Here is a 13,508-nt window from a genome sequence, read left to right as displayed (position 1 = left end):
AAATTCATTTTTAGCTGTGCCAACATACAGCCTCACAGAGTGGCTCTAGGCTTCACTTTTGAGCAGATTTTATTGTCATTTATGTTGTTTAATTTGATTTTCTTAAAAACCAACTGATGAAAAGTTAAGAGCTGATCATGATCTGATGTCACTGATTTGGTTTTATTTACTCTCTCTTCATAGAAACAGTCTGCGCGGATCCGGAAATGAGACACATCACACAACACAACTCCTTAACAATGCTGGTTGAAAATCATCTGTGCCTTAAACTGAGAAAATATGTGAAAAATAGTGATTAATTATTTTTAATTATTTTTTATTTTTTCCTGTTTTGTGACTGGTCTGGAGGAAAAGATCTTACAGAACCACAGAGAGATCTTAAAATATCTGCTTGGCTCACAGTTTTGAGAATGACAAAGATAAGAGGATAAAAATATTTAACCTCTGTAGAAAACACAGGCTCTGGCTACTTAATTTAATTCATTTTCTACACATTGACTTTTTGTCATCTGATGGTGGAGTCCATGGAAGGATGTGATATTTTGACCATTTGTTCTTGTAAAATTTCCAACTGCAGACCTCCAGGTCCACATATATGAGACTTCCTGTTCTGCCACAAAAGATTAAAAGCAAACAAGCTCCTCTTGCTTTATGGTTATTTTTTTTTCTGTGTAAAAAAATTATATGCCAAATAAAAATCCAAGGTTACAAGTTTGAAAATGAAGGAAATGTGGATGTGTCAACACAATTTAATATCTGAAAGGGTATTTTGCCGTTTGTGTGTGTGTGTGTTTGATTTCAGGTACAATTTTTTTTTTGTCTTTCAGGAATATCTTCAGATATCAGATCTACAGTGTCTATCACAAAGGGGGACATGAAAACAGTTTAATTTTTTGAGAATTTTTTTTACGTTATATATTATATTGTACAAGAAACTCAACTTTGATCATCCATTTTGTCAGACTTCTCTTAATACATGAATATGAAATACAGAGGGCCATCTGTTTGGAACAATCTGTCAACATCACTACAACGAACATCTACATTATCATTGTTCAAAAAATGAAAAGGGCATTAATTCGCAAAGATTTGTAGCACTTTTTGGTTTTCTTCTATGTGAAGTGATCATTATTTTGTTTTCATAAGCCTTTTTTGCGATAGATAGTTTTCAAAAAAAGAATTAAAAAATAATGCTAAGCCATAATTAAAAAGTATCAGTGCTGAAATTTGATTTATTCCTGTCCAGTGTTTGACGCTGTGCAGCAAAATGGGCGTTGGTTTGATCAGTAAAGAGGGAGGATACTGACTGTACAGAACTACAGACTGGACGAGTCAAATCTCCAAAGAACAAACAGACTAACAAACGAGGGATCAGACAGAGAGACATCAGGTGAGTCAAATTTCTACGTCCACCTTTTATAAAGTTGTTTTACTTTACATTAAAGGAGACTAGTTTATGTTTGGCTTCAGGATGCTGAACGAGTCACATGTAGAAATGTGGCTGTTTTAAACTTCCTCTGTTTAAAGTTGTCGTACTTTACGTTAATACGGATCAGCGGATCACTGCTGAAAGTTATTTGAATACAGAGATGAACGAATGTCTGCTATTAATGTGAGCGGATTAAAGCAACAACAACTGAAGCTACAAGTAGGTTTTAAACGGTTTAAAACATTTAAAACAGTAATAAGTCAGCATTTGCCTGATATATTTTTACTTTCACTTTCATAGTTTTACTCCCTTTTTATAGTTATGTCCAGAAGGTAACCTTATTTATCATTGTGAACAGTGTGCAAAACTGTGTTTTATAATCTGACGAAGCTGTGAATAAAATCTTGGCAGGTTTAGGGACAAAAACACTTTGTTATGATTCATGGTTTGAGTTAAAATCCGTCGACATCGAGATCTCTCGCTCTCTCTCTCTCTCTCTCGCTCTCTCTCTCTCTCCCTCTTTTTTTTGTTGGGTGTAAAAAGGGAGGCCAGCACTGGTGGTAATACAGTAAGGACTGTATTGCCCAGATTTTATGCAGGATCTTTTTTTTTTCTTAAGCCTAGAAATGGGTATATAAACACAATGTGGATGAAAAGATCATAGTCAAAGTAATAAGAAAATAAAGCTTAGTAAAATAAAGGTCCATAAATAAATAAAAGAAATTCAGTAGGGAATAAGATCATAGAGCTATAGGGGTTCTCTGTAAGGTTAAGATCCTCTGCTAACTTGCAAAGTTTCATTGCATTATTTGTCTCCATATATTTCAGTGAAGAAAAGTAATGACACATTTCCTTGTGAAAAACAGAAATATTATGCAGGCTCTTGTTTGCAGGAAACTGGCGTGCTCTCCCTTCCTTTCCTGTATATGGCCCAGCCTGCCCACCAGAAGATTCCTTCATTAAACACAGTACAGACTCCCCACACATTGTGTTGTTTCATCATCTTCCCTGCAGACAGGTCCTTCTCTCTTCTCCACACACGACCTCATTACACACTTTGCTATTACCGTGAGATACGGTGTGTGCGTTTTAATAAGCAGTCATTGTTTAGGTCATTTATAAAGCAGAAATGTCAAACATTATTTGGTTTAAATTCAAATGTGAGGATTTACTCTTTCATATCACTGCCTTTTAAATATCTTTGGGTTTTGGATTCACTTTTATTCCTGGTGATGAATATAGTGATGAGCATTTTTCACTGTTTTCTGACATATGTTGGAATAATCAGTTAATTAAGAATAATAATCAGCAGATCAATCTATAATGAAAAATAATAACTACTTGCAGACCTACTTAAATCACTAGGTTGTCCTGTAACTGTCTCTTCAGTTCAGGCTGAATCAGTTCAAAATTGCAGGTTATCCTGCCACAGGATATTTATTTCTACTGCATTTACAAGCTTTTTTCTTACTGGCATTATTGTTATACATTATTTTGTGGCACTTTGAATTTCAATAGATTTTTTAGTAACTGAGCCTGACAGTGTTTGGAGTGTACCTGTTGTAATATATTGTTTTTTTCTTTTCTCTGATGCTCATTTAAATGTATATGAACTAACAGAGGTACGCACAAAGTCTAAGAAAAAACATTTTTCTGAAGTCTAAACTTTCCCTACATATTTTTTACAGCTTCTTGATCCTCAGCAGCAGCAACTGATGTAATTACAATGGCAGAAGGTAGGTGCACAGGTATTATGTACACAGTCATATCACCAAATGATATAAATAAAGATGGACGCTGTGTCTCCCACTTCTTCTCTTCTTTTACTGTACAAAACCAGAGCCACACACCTTGAATTGAGCAGTTTCAAGTAGGAACTACTTTCTTTCTACAGAAGAATCTTCCAGACATGAAAGTGCTAACAACAAGGTCTATGGATTATCTTGAGTAACCAGGTCATGATTTCTAGAAGAAGACTTTGCTGTTAAAGTTTTTAAATGTACCTTTTTGGTGGTTTGAGCACCACAAGCTGAGTTCCATTTAGTTCCATTATATTCAAGAGATGACAGACATTTCTATGGCTGATATCCAAAAATCTGCAACTCACACAAAAACAATCTAGATGGATAAATTGTTATGAATGTCAAGATAAAACAAGATTTTTGGATCCAAAAACGCAGTTGAAACAGTTCAAATGCATTTAATAATAATAAACAAATGATCAAAAGTTTGCATAAATGCAGTCAAGTCACAAGCAGAGTCCAGAAAAACAAAAGAATCCACAAAGGGCAAAATACAAAAAACAGTCCAAGAAAACAAATAGCAGGTCCAACACAAGAAGGTGTTACCAGGAGTAGGCAGGATGAAACACAACGGACAACAACGAACTGACACAGAAACAGAGAAACACAGGGAATAAATAGACAAAGAACTAATCAGACACAGGTGGACAGACGGTGAAACAATGTCCATCCATGTTTGGATTTTATTTTATACCCGTCACTTTCTGTAACAACAGTAAATACTCATCCTTGAACCCACATGTAGTTAAAATGTAGAATTAAAAAGTAGAAGTTATATAACATCTTGAAATGAAACCAGTTTATTAACTGGGCCTCATGTTCTCTCTAAATCCAATCGGTCTTTTTTCTCTCTTTCCTCAGAGCACTTTGTAGATAAACATCAGTTGGAGCTGATCAAGAGGGTGAGCAACGTTACACCAATTCTGGATGAACTCCTCGTCAGAAAAGTCATCTCTCAGGAGAGTTATGATAAAATCGGGGCTCTACGTACCTCTCAGGAGAAGATGAGGACACTCTGCTCTACGTTCCTGAAAGCTGGTACAGACTGCAAAGATGTCTTCTACAAAATCCTTGAGGAAAATGAGCCAAATCTCATTGCTGACCTCAAAGGAGAGAAAGATGAAAATGTTTTGGATAAAGTGCAGGTGAGTAAATCTTTAGTTATATAAAACATTCTAATGGAAGTGTGGATATCATAGTTTGCATATAAGCACTGTTAAAGAGGCTCAGTTAGTGAATGAAATTGAGAATTTTTAGTGAATGTGATGCAAAGTTCACAAATAGAAGATTCTGAATATAAGCCAAACTTAAATTTTATAAAAATCAACAGTATGAGTGAACGGTGTACTGGTGATGTCACCGGTGCCACGCTCACCCACGACACAGATTTTGCTATACTGTCATTACCATGATAAATGTTTTAGCAGGTTAAAATGACCATGCTTTACTGTAAGATAAAGTATAAATCCAGTCTTCTTTATTGCTTTGGGGTTTTACTTGGAATTTATGGATATATGGAATATTATTGTACTACTGAGTCATGAGAAATCATGTGAAAGTGAAGCCTCATTTGAAGCCTGATAAATAATGAGAGCTGTAGGTTGATGTGGGACATCATGTTGCTTTTTGTGGAATTTAATACAGCAGCACAGCCTGAGCTGGTTTTGTTATTAAATTTTTAAAAAGAAAAAATACAAGACACATACAATGTTTCTTCTGTATACAGGTTCAAAATCTACTCTACTTTGCAGAAGGCAGAATATTTTTGTTCCTATATGAATGTAGTGATGCTCAAAATCACCTGCTGAGTTTTTCAAAGTTTCACTTGTTTTTATTTTAACATCTCTTAATGTAAAAGTTTATTTTGTCCAAATCTCAGCCCCTATGTTGCTACATACACAGAAATGCAGCTTGAGACGCTGTGAAGGTTTGATTTTCTCGCACAGAACTAAATTTGGTCAAGTCAAGATCAGTATTATTGTGTTTACAATATTTATCAGAGCAAACTAAATGATATATGGTGCTCTGTTAGGATCAATTATTGAACCTGTTTAACTTAAAATGTTCCACGATATTAAACATTATTACTATAAATTCAAATTCACAGGTAGAAACAATGATGGCTAAGAAAAAGCTTTCTGAAACGTTGAATGATTTGAGTTCTGAGGAGCTCGAAGAATTCAAGTCCCTCATTGAATTGGAGAAAAGTTTGCCACTCTTCTCAAGGAGGCAACAAGAAGTGACAAACACACAGGACGTGGTGGAGCTGATGGTAGATACGTACAGCCAAGAGTGTGTGGAGTTGACCAAAAAGATTTTAAAGAAGATGAACAGGACTGATCTGCAGAGATTTTCAGACATCAGCTCGGGAACCAAAGGTAAACACACACAAAACTGTCACACACACACACACACACACACACACACACACACACACACACACACACACACACACACAAGGCTCAGAAGTTTTATATTTTATTAGGGAAAAATAGGAAAGTACATCAGCTGGAGGAACATTGTTTTTTAATCACATTTTAAGTTTGTGCATATTGCAATAACAAACATCCACAACCATTCAACACTGTTATAACATCTTTAATTATCTCTACATACAGTGTTATTATGTCACTGTTGTGTCACTTTGGAATGAAAGCCTTTGTATTATAAATGTTCATAAAGCCTGATGTTTCATAAATTACTAAGAAGTCTTTTTAAAATTTGTTTTCCCTCAGAGAAGCAGCAGCCTTCACTGAACCAGAGAGTGAGTATGTCACATCACTCTGACTTTACACAGAGCAGCTTTTATTCAGTACATGAAGATCTAAAATCGTCTTCATCTTGAACATAATAAATCATGATACAAACAAAATTTTGATTTTGTTGAAATCATTTTCTCAAAAACTGAACTGATCAAACTACATAATTTACACATGAGGTTTTATATTCATGCATTAAAATGTATAAAATACATATAGAAGAGAATAAATCACCTTAATGTTTTGTGTACATATACAAGCAGTTTGTAAAAAATATACATATATGCTCAATATTATAATTTGTATTAGCACCTTGTTTGATATGGCTGATGCACTCTGACCACATCCACATTTCTAAAACACAAACATTGATGAAATGTGAACAGAAAAATATATTTATAAATTATTTTTACCTCATGAACATTTTCTTTGAATTTTACCAGGTGGAAATGATGACGTCTATTATAGAGCTGCTTTTGGAAACACTGAAAGATTTGAGTGACGGAGAGCTTGAGATGTTTAAAGAAGCCCTCCCGCGTTCACTTCACCTCCACACACCTTACTCAGTCTTCCAGCTGATGAGGACAGAAGACATGCAGGACACAGTGTTTTTAATGGTGCAGCATTATGGCCAAAAGTCTGTGGACATGACCAAGGAGTTTTTAAAGGAGATGAAGAGGACTGATCTGGTGCAGCAGCTGTCAGACAGCAGCTCAAGACCTAAGAGTAAGACAATAAAGACAAAACATTAAACTGTCTCTTAACATGTGTCTCATATGTTAAGAATCTGTCTTCTTTTATTAACATCATAAATAAGATTATACAGAGAAAAGAATCATTATCTGGTGTACAAAATATATTTTATGACTAATGTGAAGTATGAAAAATATTTTAGGAGAGAGGGTAAAATATATTGTATGTAACTGTTAATGAGGTTTGATTCTAATTTTGTGTTGTGTCTCTGTATTATAATTTTTCACAAAGCAGCACTGCCTGATGTCACTCACTTGATTTTATTTGCTTTATTTTCTCTTTTTGTCTTCAGAAAAACAGTCTGTGGATGAACACCTGTCTGCACTGATCCACAAAGTGAGCAATGTTATATCTGTCTGACCATGCAGAGTACAGCTTTTATTTAACAATATGCAGGTTTAAATGATATCAACATTAATGCTGATAGATGATGATGAATTAAACCAACCTCATGATTTAAATTGAGCTGAAGCTGAGATGAGGCTGAGCTCAATAATGTTATTATTATTACTTTTTAGACATTTCCTAAACAAAAGGCAATGAAATTTAACATAATTACCAAATGTTTCAGCAGCTTGGGTTTAAAATTTTCAAGTCTTTAAAATAACAACATCGACTGGATGTGAAAAGATAAATGTTTATTTTTTCCAGTGAAGAAATAATATATTTTCTTCATGAACATACTGTAATTTTCCAGGTGGCAACAATGGGGGCTGTTAAAGAGCTGCTTTTGGAAACATTCAATGATTTGAGCTACGAGGAGCTGAAGAACTTCAAGTGGTTTCTGCAGTTCACGTTCTTCCAGAGGAACCTTCCACAGACCTCATTGAGTCGACTGCTGTGGGCAAACTGGACAGAGACACTGGTGGATGAGATGATGGAGACATGTGGTCAACAGTCTGTGGAGGTGACCAGGGAGATTTTCATGGACATGAACAGGACTGATGTGGTGCAGAGGCTGTCAGAGACCAGCTCAGGACCCAAAGGTATCTTTTAATTTGTAGAGCAAAATATTAATTGTAGCTCAGTGAGTTAAATCAACACATCTCAAACAGTCTCAAGAAAATCTGAACATCAGAAGTTCACAGAGTTAGTTGTCTGCCATCTTAAAAATAAGGGAACATGTTCTCCAATCAGTAAAATTAGTATTTAAACTTTGAAGTGACAATTTTAACAAACTCTGTTTCCTTGTACATACAGAAAAACTAAATGAATGGTTTGGATTTTGACTTTACAGTAATGATGTTCTGAAGGATTCATGAATCTGTTGGCTTTGGTCCTTTTTAGTAAATGTTGTATTTGTACTGGCTCACATGTTCTCGTTAGGTTTTTGTTCCAGTGAATTTGTGCATTTTGAGATCATTCTTATCAATCTTGTCTAAGGCCTGATAGGAATTTGGCTGAATTAGGTTTCCTCTGTGATCTCTGTAACCATGACTTATTCCTGCCTTCAGTTCACACACCTAAAGTTGAATTATTAAATATTCTTAAAAGTACAATTATTATCACATCAGCTGAAGCATTTGGTGTGAATACCACAGAGGAGGTAGGACCTCTATGAAAAGTAAAGACACTTTAAACACTGATAACATGAAACAAAATAACATAGTTTACTAATTGAACTCAGAATAAAGTTTCATAAAGTCCTGCAGTAATTTTAATTTAGTTTTCAGTTTATGATATTTCAGCAGAGTTTAATAACATGTAAAATCATGTTCATCAAGTGAAACTGGTTCATTTTTATGATGTTACTATTAAACAGATTTTCTGTACATTTTGTAGTGAATCCTTCAAACTATAATTCTTACAGTCTAACAGTGTCTGATTATAAAGCCTGATGTTAAATCAATCATTTATGAGTCTTTTTATTTTTCCTCTCTCTGCAGAGAAACACTCTGTGGATGAACATTATCCTGCACTGATGCAGAAAGTGAGTAATGTCTCATCTGTCTGACTTTAAACTAAAGCTGAAATAATTAATTGATCAGTTGATTGACAGAAAATCAATCTGTTATTTGTCACAACCTGGGTCTGTAGTCATGATAAAAGAGAGGGAGACTCTGGATAGTAATAAGTAATAAATTTAAATAAAGAGGATAATATTAAACAAAATAAAGTAAGAATACAATGAGGTGTGGTTATCAGTGAAGTCAGTAGTGAGGGTGTGTGTATGCATGAGTGTGAGGTGAAGTGTGATGAAAAGACAGTTGATGGGAGAGAAGAGCCTGTCCTGTAGAAATGTAGGGTTTTATAATGTGAGAGCTCCAGACCTGCTGCATTATAGAAAACAAAAATCAGAAATGAGTAAACTTCACTATAGTGAAGTTTCATAATATCATAGTAATAATATAATTATTAAGTTAAGACTGATATGTTGTGTACTCTAAAGGGTGGAAGTGGCTGAGGGGATAATATTATATTATATATATTATATTGCATCAATATTACAGGGATGTCTATTGGTGCTTTCACAAAATGTGAGATTATTTTATAAATAATCATCAGTAATGTGGATATAATGCCTCAAATAATAGATCAGCTGGAACAGTCTGGTAAATTCTACAAATTACATCACTTAACTGTAATACAGCCTTTAAAACCAGGAAAAGACAACACTTCTGACATATCACCATATAACGATATCCAAAATCCATCACAATATCTAGTGTCATATCACAATACAATATAATATCATTATATTGCCCAGCCCTAACACAAACTATTTTGGTAAGAGATTAATTGTTTTAGTCATTTTTCTTTCTAAAAAAAATACCAAACAACATTCTCTGGTTCCAGCTGTAAATTATAAATTTCTCTCTCTTTGTCTTTGTGAACTGAATATCTTTGACATAGGTATTTATAACAATTTTCTGACACGTTATAAAACAAACTTGATGGATGAATTGAAAAATAATAAATAATTTATTTGCAGTACTACTCCAATCAGTACAGCTCTCATTTAATGATAATTTACTAATATGTTTGTCTTGTGTTCAAGAGAGGAAGTCTTCACAGGAAATCAAATAAAAAGTTATAAACCTGTTAACAGAAAAAAGATCACTGTGTGTGATGTGGCTGATGAAGTCTGACCACATCCACATTTCTAAAACACTGATATTGATGAGATATGAACAGAAAAATCTGTAATCATCCAAACTGAGACCATTTCCTTTGAATTTACCAGGTGGAAATGATGACGTCTGTTGTAGAGCTGCTTTTGGAAACACTGAAAGATCTGAGTGGTGGGGAGCTCAAGAAGTTCAAGGACGTCCTCCAGAAAGAAACACTCAGACGCCACTCAAACACCTTATGGATGCTGCGGGAGACAAAAGACATGCAGGACACGGTGTTTTTAATGGTGCAGACCTTTGGCCAACAATCTGTGAAGAAGATTAAAGAGATTTTAAAGAAGATGAAGAGGTCTGATCTGGTTCAGAGGTTGTCAGACAGCAGCTCAGGATCCAAAAGTAAGACAGTAAAGACAAAAACATCTTGAAATCATGAAACTGGTCCTTAACTTGTATCTCATTGGTTAATGAGCCATGTCTTCTTCTTTTTACATTATAAATAATAAGATTTATAATGAGAGAAAAAGACACATCATCTGGTGTACAAAATATATTTTAGATGACAAATGTGACGCATAAAAAATATTTTGGGAGAGGAGGTGAAAATAACATTTCATATGTCTCTGTTGAGGAGGTTTAATTGTAATTTTGTGTTTTATAAATTTTTAGAAAGCAATATTGTTTGATAACAGTGTTTACTGTGACATGTTAAATTAATCTCTCATGAGGGATTTTTACCACTTTTCTCTTTTCAGATGAGCAGCACTCTGCACTGATCCAGAGAGTGAGTAATGTCACACGTCTGACTTTATACAACACAACTTTCATTCAACAGATTCAGGTTAAAAATCAATAAATGATATATGTCTGTATGTATATGTATATGTCTATGTATAGGCGCTACCTACAGGGTGGACATTGGGTTTAATGCCCTCCCAAAGCTGAAGGTAGAGGTGCAGCGACCCACAATCTAGACGCACAGCAGGAAAAAATGCAAATGTGCAATCGCCATAGACTAATAACTTTTATTGGCATTTGACAGGATGTGCTACGTATATAATTCTTAAGATTTAATTTCATGTGGGCTGGTTTGTGTGTTTTTTTTTGCTCTTATGTGTTACCAGATGAGCACAAAGAGCGCTTTAACTAATTAGTTAAAAATCACAAAGTGCCATGAATTCAAACAGCTCTGATCATTAATGCAGTTAATACAGTAACTTTTTGCTCTGTCATCTGAATGAAACACACAACACGACATCTGCCACCAGCTTTGTGTAGAAATACTTCCAAATATTAAACAAAGAAGATATAAAATGTGTGCTGTGCTGGAGGAATAAAATCCACTGGACTGATGTTTGCTGTGACATTTGGAATCTCAGACAAAATTCCAGGTGAAAACTCAACGCTTCAAGAACAGTGGATTTAAACTTTATCCAAAACACACCTGGGTGAAATAGAATATGATGCATTTACCTTCAGCAGTTGGCTGTGGCAAAAAGTGCCCATCCCTGAAGAAAGACACCAAAATCTCCTGAAGAATCCAATCAAAGCCTCACAACAAGTGACTGGGAGCTTTTTTAAAGTTTTACTTTTTAACTTTCAGTGATCATTAACTTTGTTAAACCAGCTATGTTGAACAGTGAAGTGCACACGGTGTGATCCGAACAGAATGTAGAATCTGTTTGAGCTCAATAACATGACTTTGAAAACACCAAATGACTTGATTTAGCAAATTTTCTTAATTTAAAATCTGATGAATTGTAAAATATCACTTCCATGAGGCTGTTCAGTCAGACAGTGACAGATCACAGGCTGAATTTGACATTTCATCCTTTCATGCAGTCGCAGTGAAGGTCAAGCTGCATGGAGCCTGCACAATTTATATTATTTATTATAATGCTGATTAATGTTGAAATAGCGTTCATCTGCGTCAATAATAATTATTACTACCAGCAGATAAAACACTAAAGTGATAAGTTTCGGAACCCACAAACATTGAGATAGTGTGCCTCTGTTACACCCCAGTGTTCAATTCCAGTCAGCGCCTGTGTGTGTGTGTGTGTGTGTGTGTGTGTGTGTGTGTGTGTGTGTATAGACCCCCTACTACACATATTTCATTGAATCTTTTTGTGTCTTCTCTCGTTGGTGTTTACCTGTAGCTGTCAAGTCAGCAGCAGTTGTAGCATGGCTCATGTTAGCTGCATTAGACTCACCCTCTGTATACTTCGACAGCTGGTGTCTGAGATGGAGGATTGATCTCAATACAGCTAATTAACCAATAAGTTTTGAATAATGAGATAGATAGATAGATAGATAGATAGATAGATAGATAGATAGATAGATAGATAGATAGATAGATAGATAGATAGATAGATAGATAGATAGATAGATAGATAGATAGATTTTTTTTTATTTTATTTTTCCTACTGAGGATGAGATGAAGAGGTGTCAGCATGTACATTATTCCTGACTTCTTTCTTCAAAAGTAAAGAGAACTTGGACACATTTATCCATCAGAAGAATAAAATGATTTTTGAGCCACTGTGATTCATTTGATTCACTGCGAAGACATACATTTGTAATTGTTCCATTGGACTAAAATTATTTCCCATGAATGTATTGATTATTTCAGGTCACAACAATAGCAGCTGTTAAACAGCTGCTTTTGGAAACCCTGAATGATTTGAGAAATGAGGAGCTCAAGGATTTCAAGTGGTTCCTGCGGTTGATTTTATCCCAGAAGGAACTCCCAGACATCCCATGGATGATGGGACACACAGCAGACAGAGTACAAATAGTGGATCAGATGGTGCAGACCTTCGGCCAACAGTCTGTGGAGTTAACCAGGGAGGTTTACATGGACATGAACAGGACTGATCTGGTTCAGAAGTTGTCAAAGCCCAGTTCAGAACTCAAAGGTAAGACAAAGACAAAAGTGGTCACATTACATGTGTGTCTCATAAATGTCTAATCGTATTTATTAAACATTTTTATAATTCATACTAAAAACATTAAATCTTTTAGAGTTCAAACTCTGTGTCATCGTCATTGTTGAATATAAAAAATATTAATAAATCATCAATGAAATAATTAAATCAATGACTCTCTCAGTCTAACAAAACCTGAATGTTTAATTAGTTAAGTATTTGTTGCAGGGCTTTTTAAAGCTTCATTCATCATTTTTTGTTTTATTGTATTTGCTTGTAAATCAATTAGGCTTTATTAAAGATTTTTGATTAGATTATCATCCTGTCATGATCCATTTTAAATTTCTTTTCTCCTCAGACAAACACTCTTTGGATGAACATCGACGTGCACAGTTTGAGAGAGTGAGTCTGACTTTACTCATCACAGCTTTCATTCAATAGATGCAGGTTGAAAACATCCTCAACTTGAAGATTATAAGTGAAGATACAAACCAAACTAAATGATTTTATTTGATATCTCACAGTGTCAATGTTGAGCTCTGTAGTAATAATGTTTTCCATCACTGATGTTTGATAGAAATGTTGAATGTCAAGTCAAGTAAAAAGTTTTAAAAAGAATATATTGCATTCAATCAGGTGGTAGTTTAGTAGAATTAAAGGCTAGAAAGGATAAAGGGCATCATCTTTTGCTTTAATGTTGCTACATACAATAATTTGAGTTTTTAAAGCAAACAACGTAAAAGTAATGAATAGAATTCATTTTATCAAGG

At 34.6% G+C, this 13,508-nt stretch overlaps 1 protein-coding gene across 1 annotated transcript in view; it reads left to right on the top strand.

The window, feature by feature from the left end:
* Positions 1-1,330: 1,330 nt before the first annotated feature.
* The window catches only part of LOC146321714 (uncharacterized), a 31,227-nt gene continuing 19,049 nt past the window's right edge, over positions 1,331-13,508 (top strand). The window contains 14 exon segments of the mRNA XM_084725853.1: positions 1,331-1,390; positions 2,323-2,447; positions 3,118-3,177; positions 4,093-4,376; positions 5,339-5,609; positions 5,967-5,995; positions 6,434-6,716; positions 7,036-7,079; positions 7,441-7,729; positions 8,630-8,673; positions 9,928-10,210; positions 10,567-10,595; positions 12,444-12,729; positions 13,097-13,140. Coding sequence (XP_084581979.1) covers positions 3,156-3,177; positions 4,093-4,376; positions 5,339-5,609; positions 5,967-5,995; positions 6,434-6,716; positions 7,036-7,079; positions 7,441-7,729; positions 8,630-8,673; positions 9,928-10,210; positions 10,567-10,595; positions 12,444-12,729; positions 13,097-13,140 — 1,908 coding nt within the window. The 5' untranslated portion in view covers positions 1,331-1,390; positions 2,323-2,447; positions 3,118-3,155.

Source organism: Lutjanus erythropterus, chromosome 9, assembly GCF_056507025.1.
Source record: "Lutjanus erythropterus isolate fLutEry1 chromosome 9, fLutEry1.hap2, whole genome shotgun sequence".
Classification (NCBI taxonomy): Eukaryota; Metazoa; Chordata; class Actinopteri; order Lutjaniformes; family Lutjanidae; genus Lutjanus; species Lutjanus erythropterus.
The sequence above is the reverse complement of the archived record's forward strand: the minus strand, read 5'-3'. Positions and strand labels throughout refer to the sequence as shown.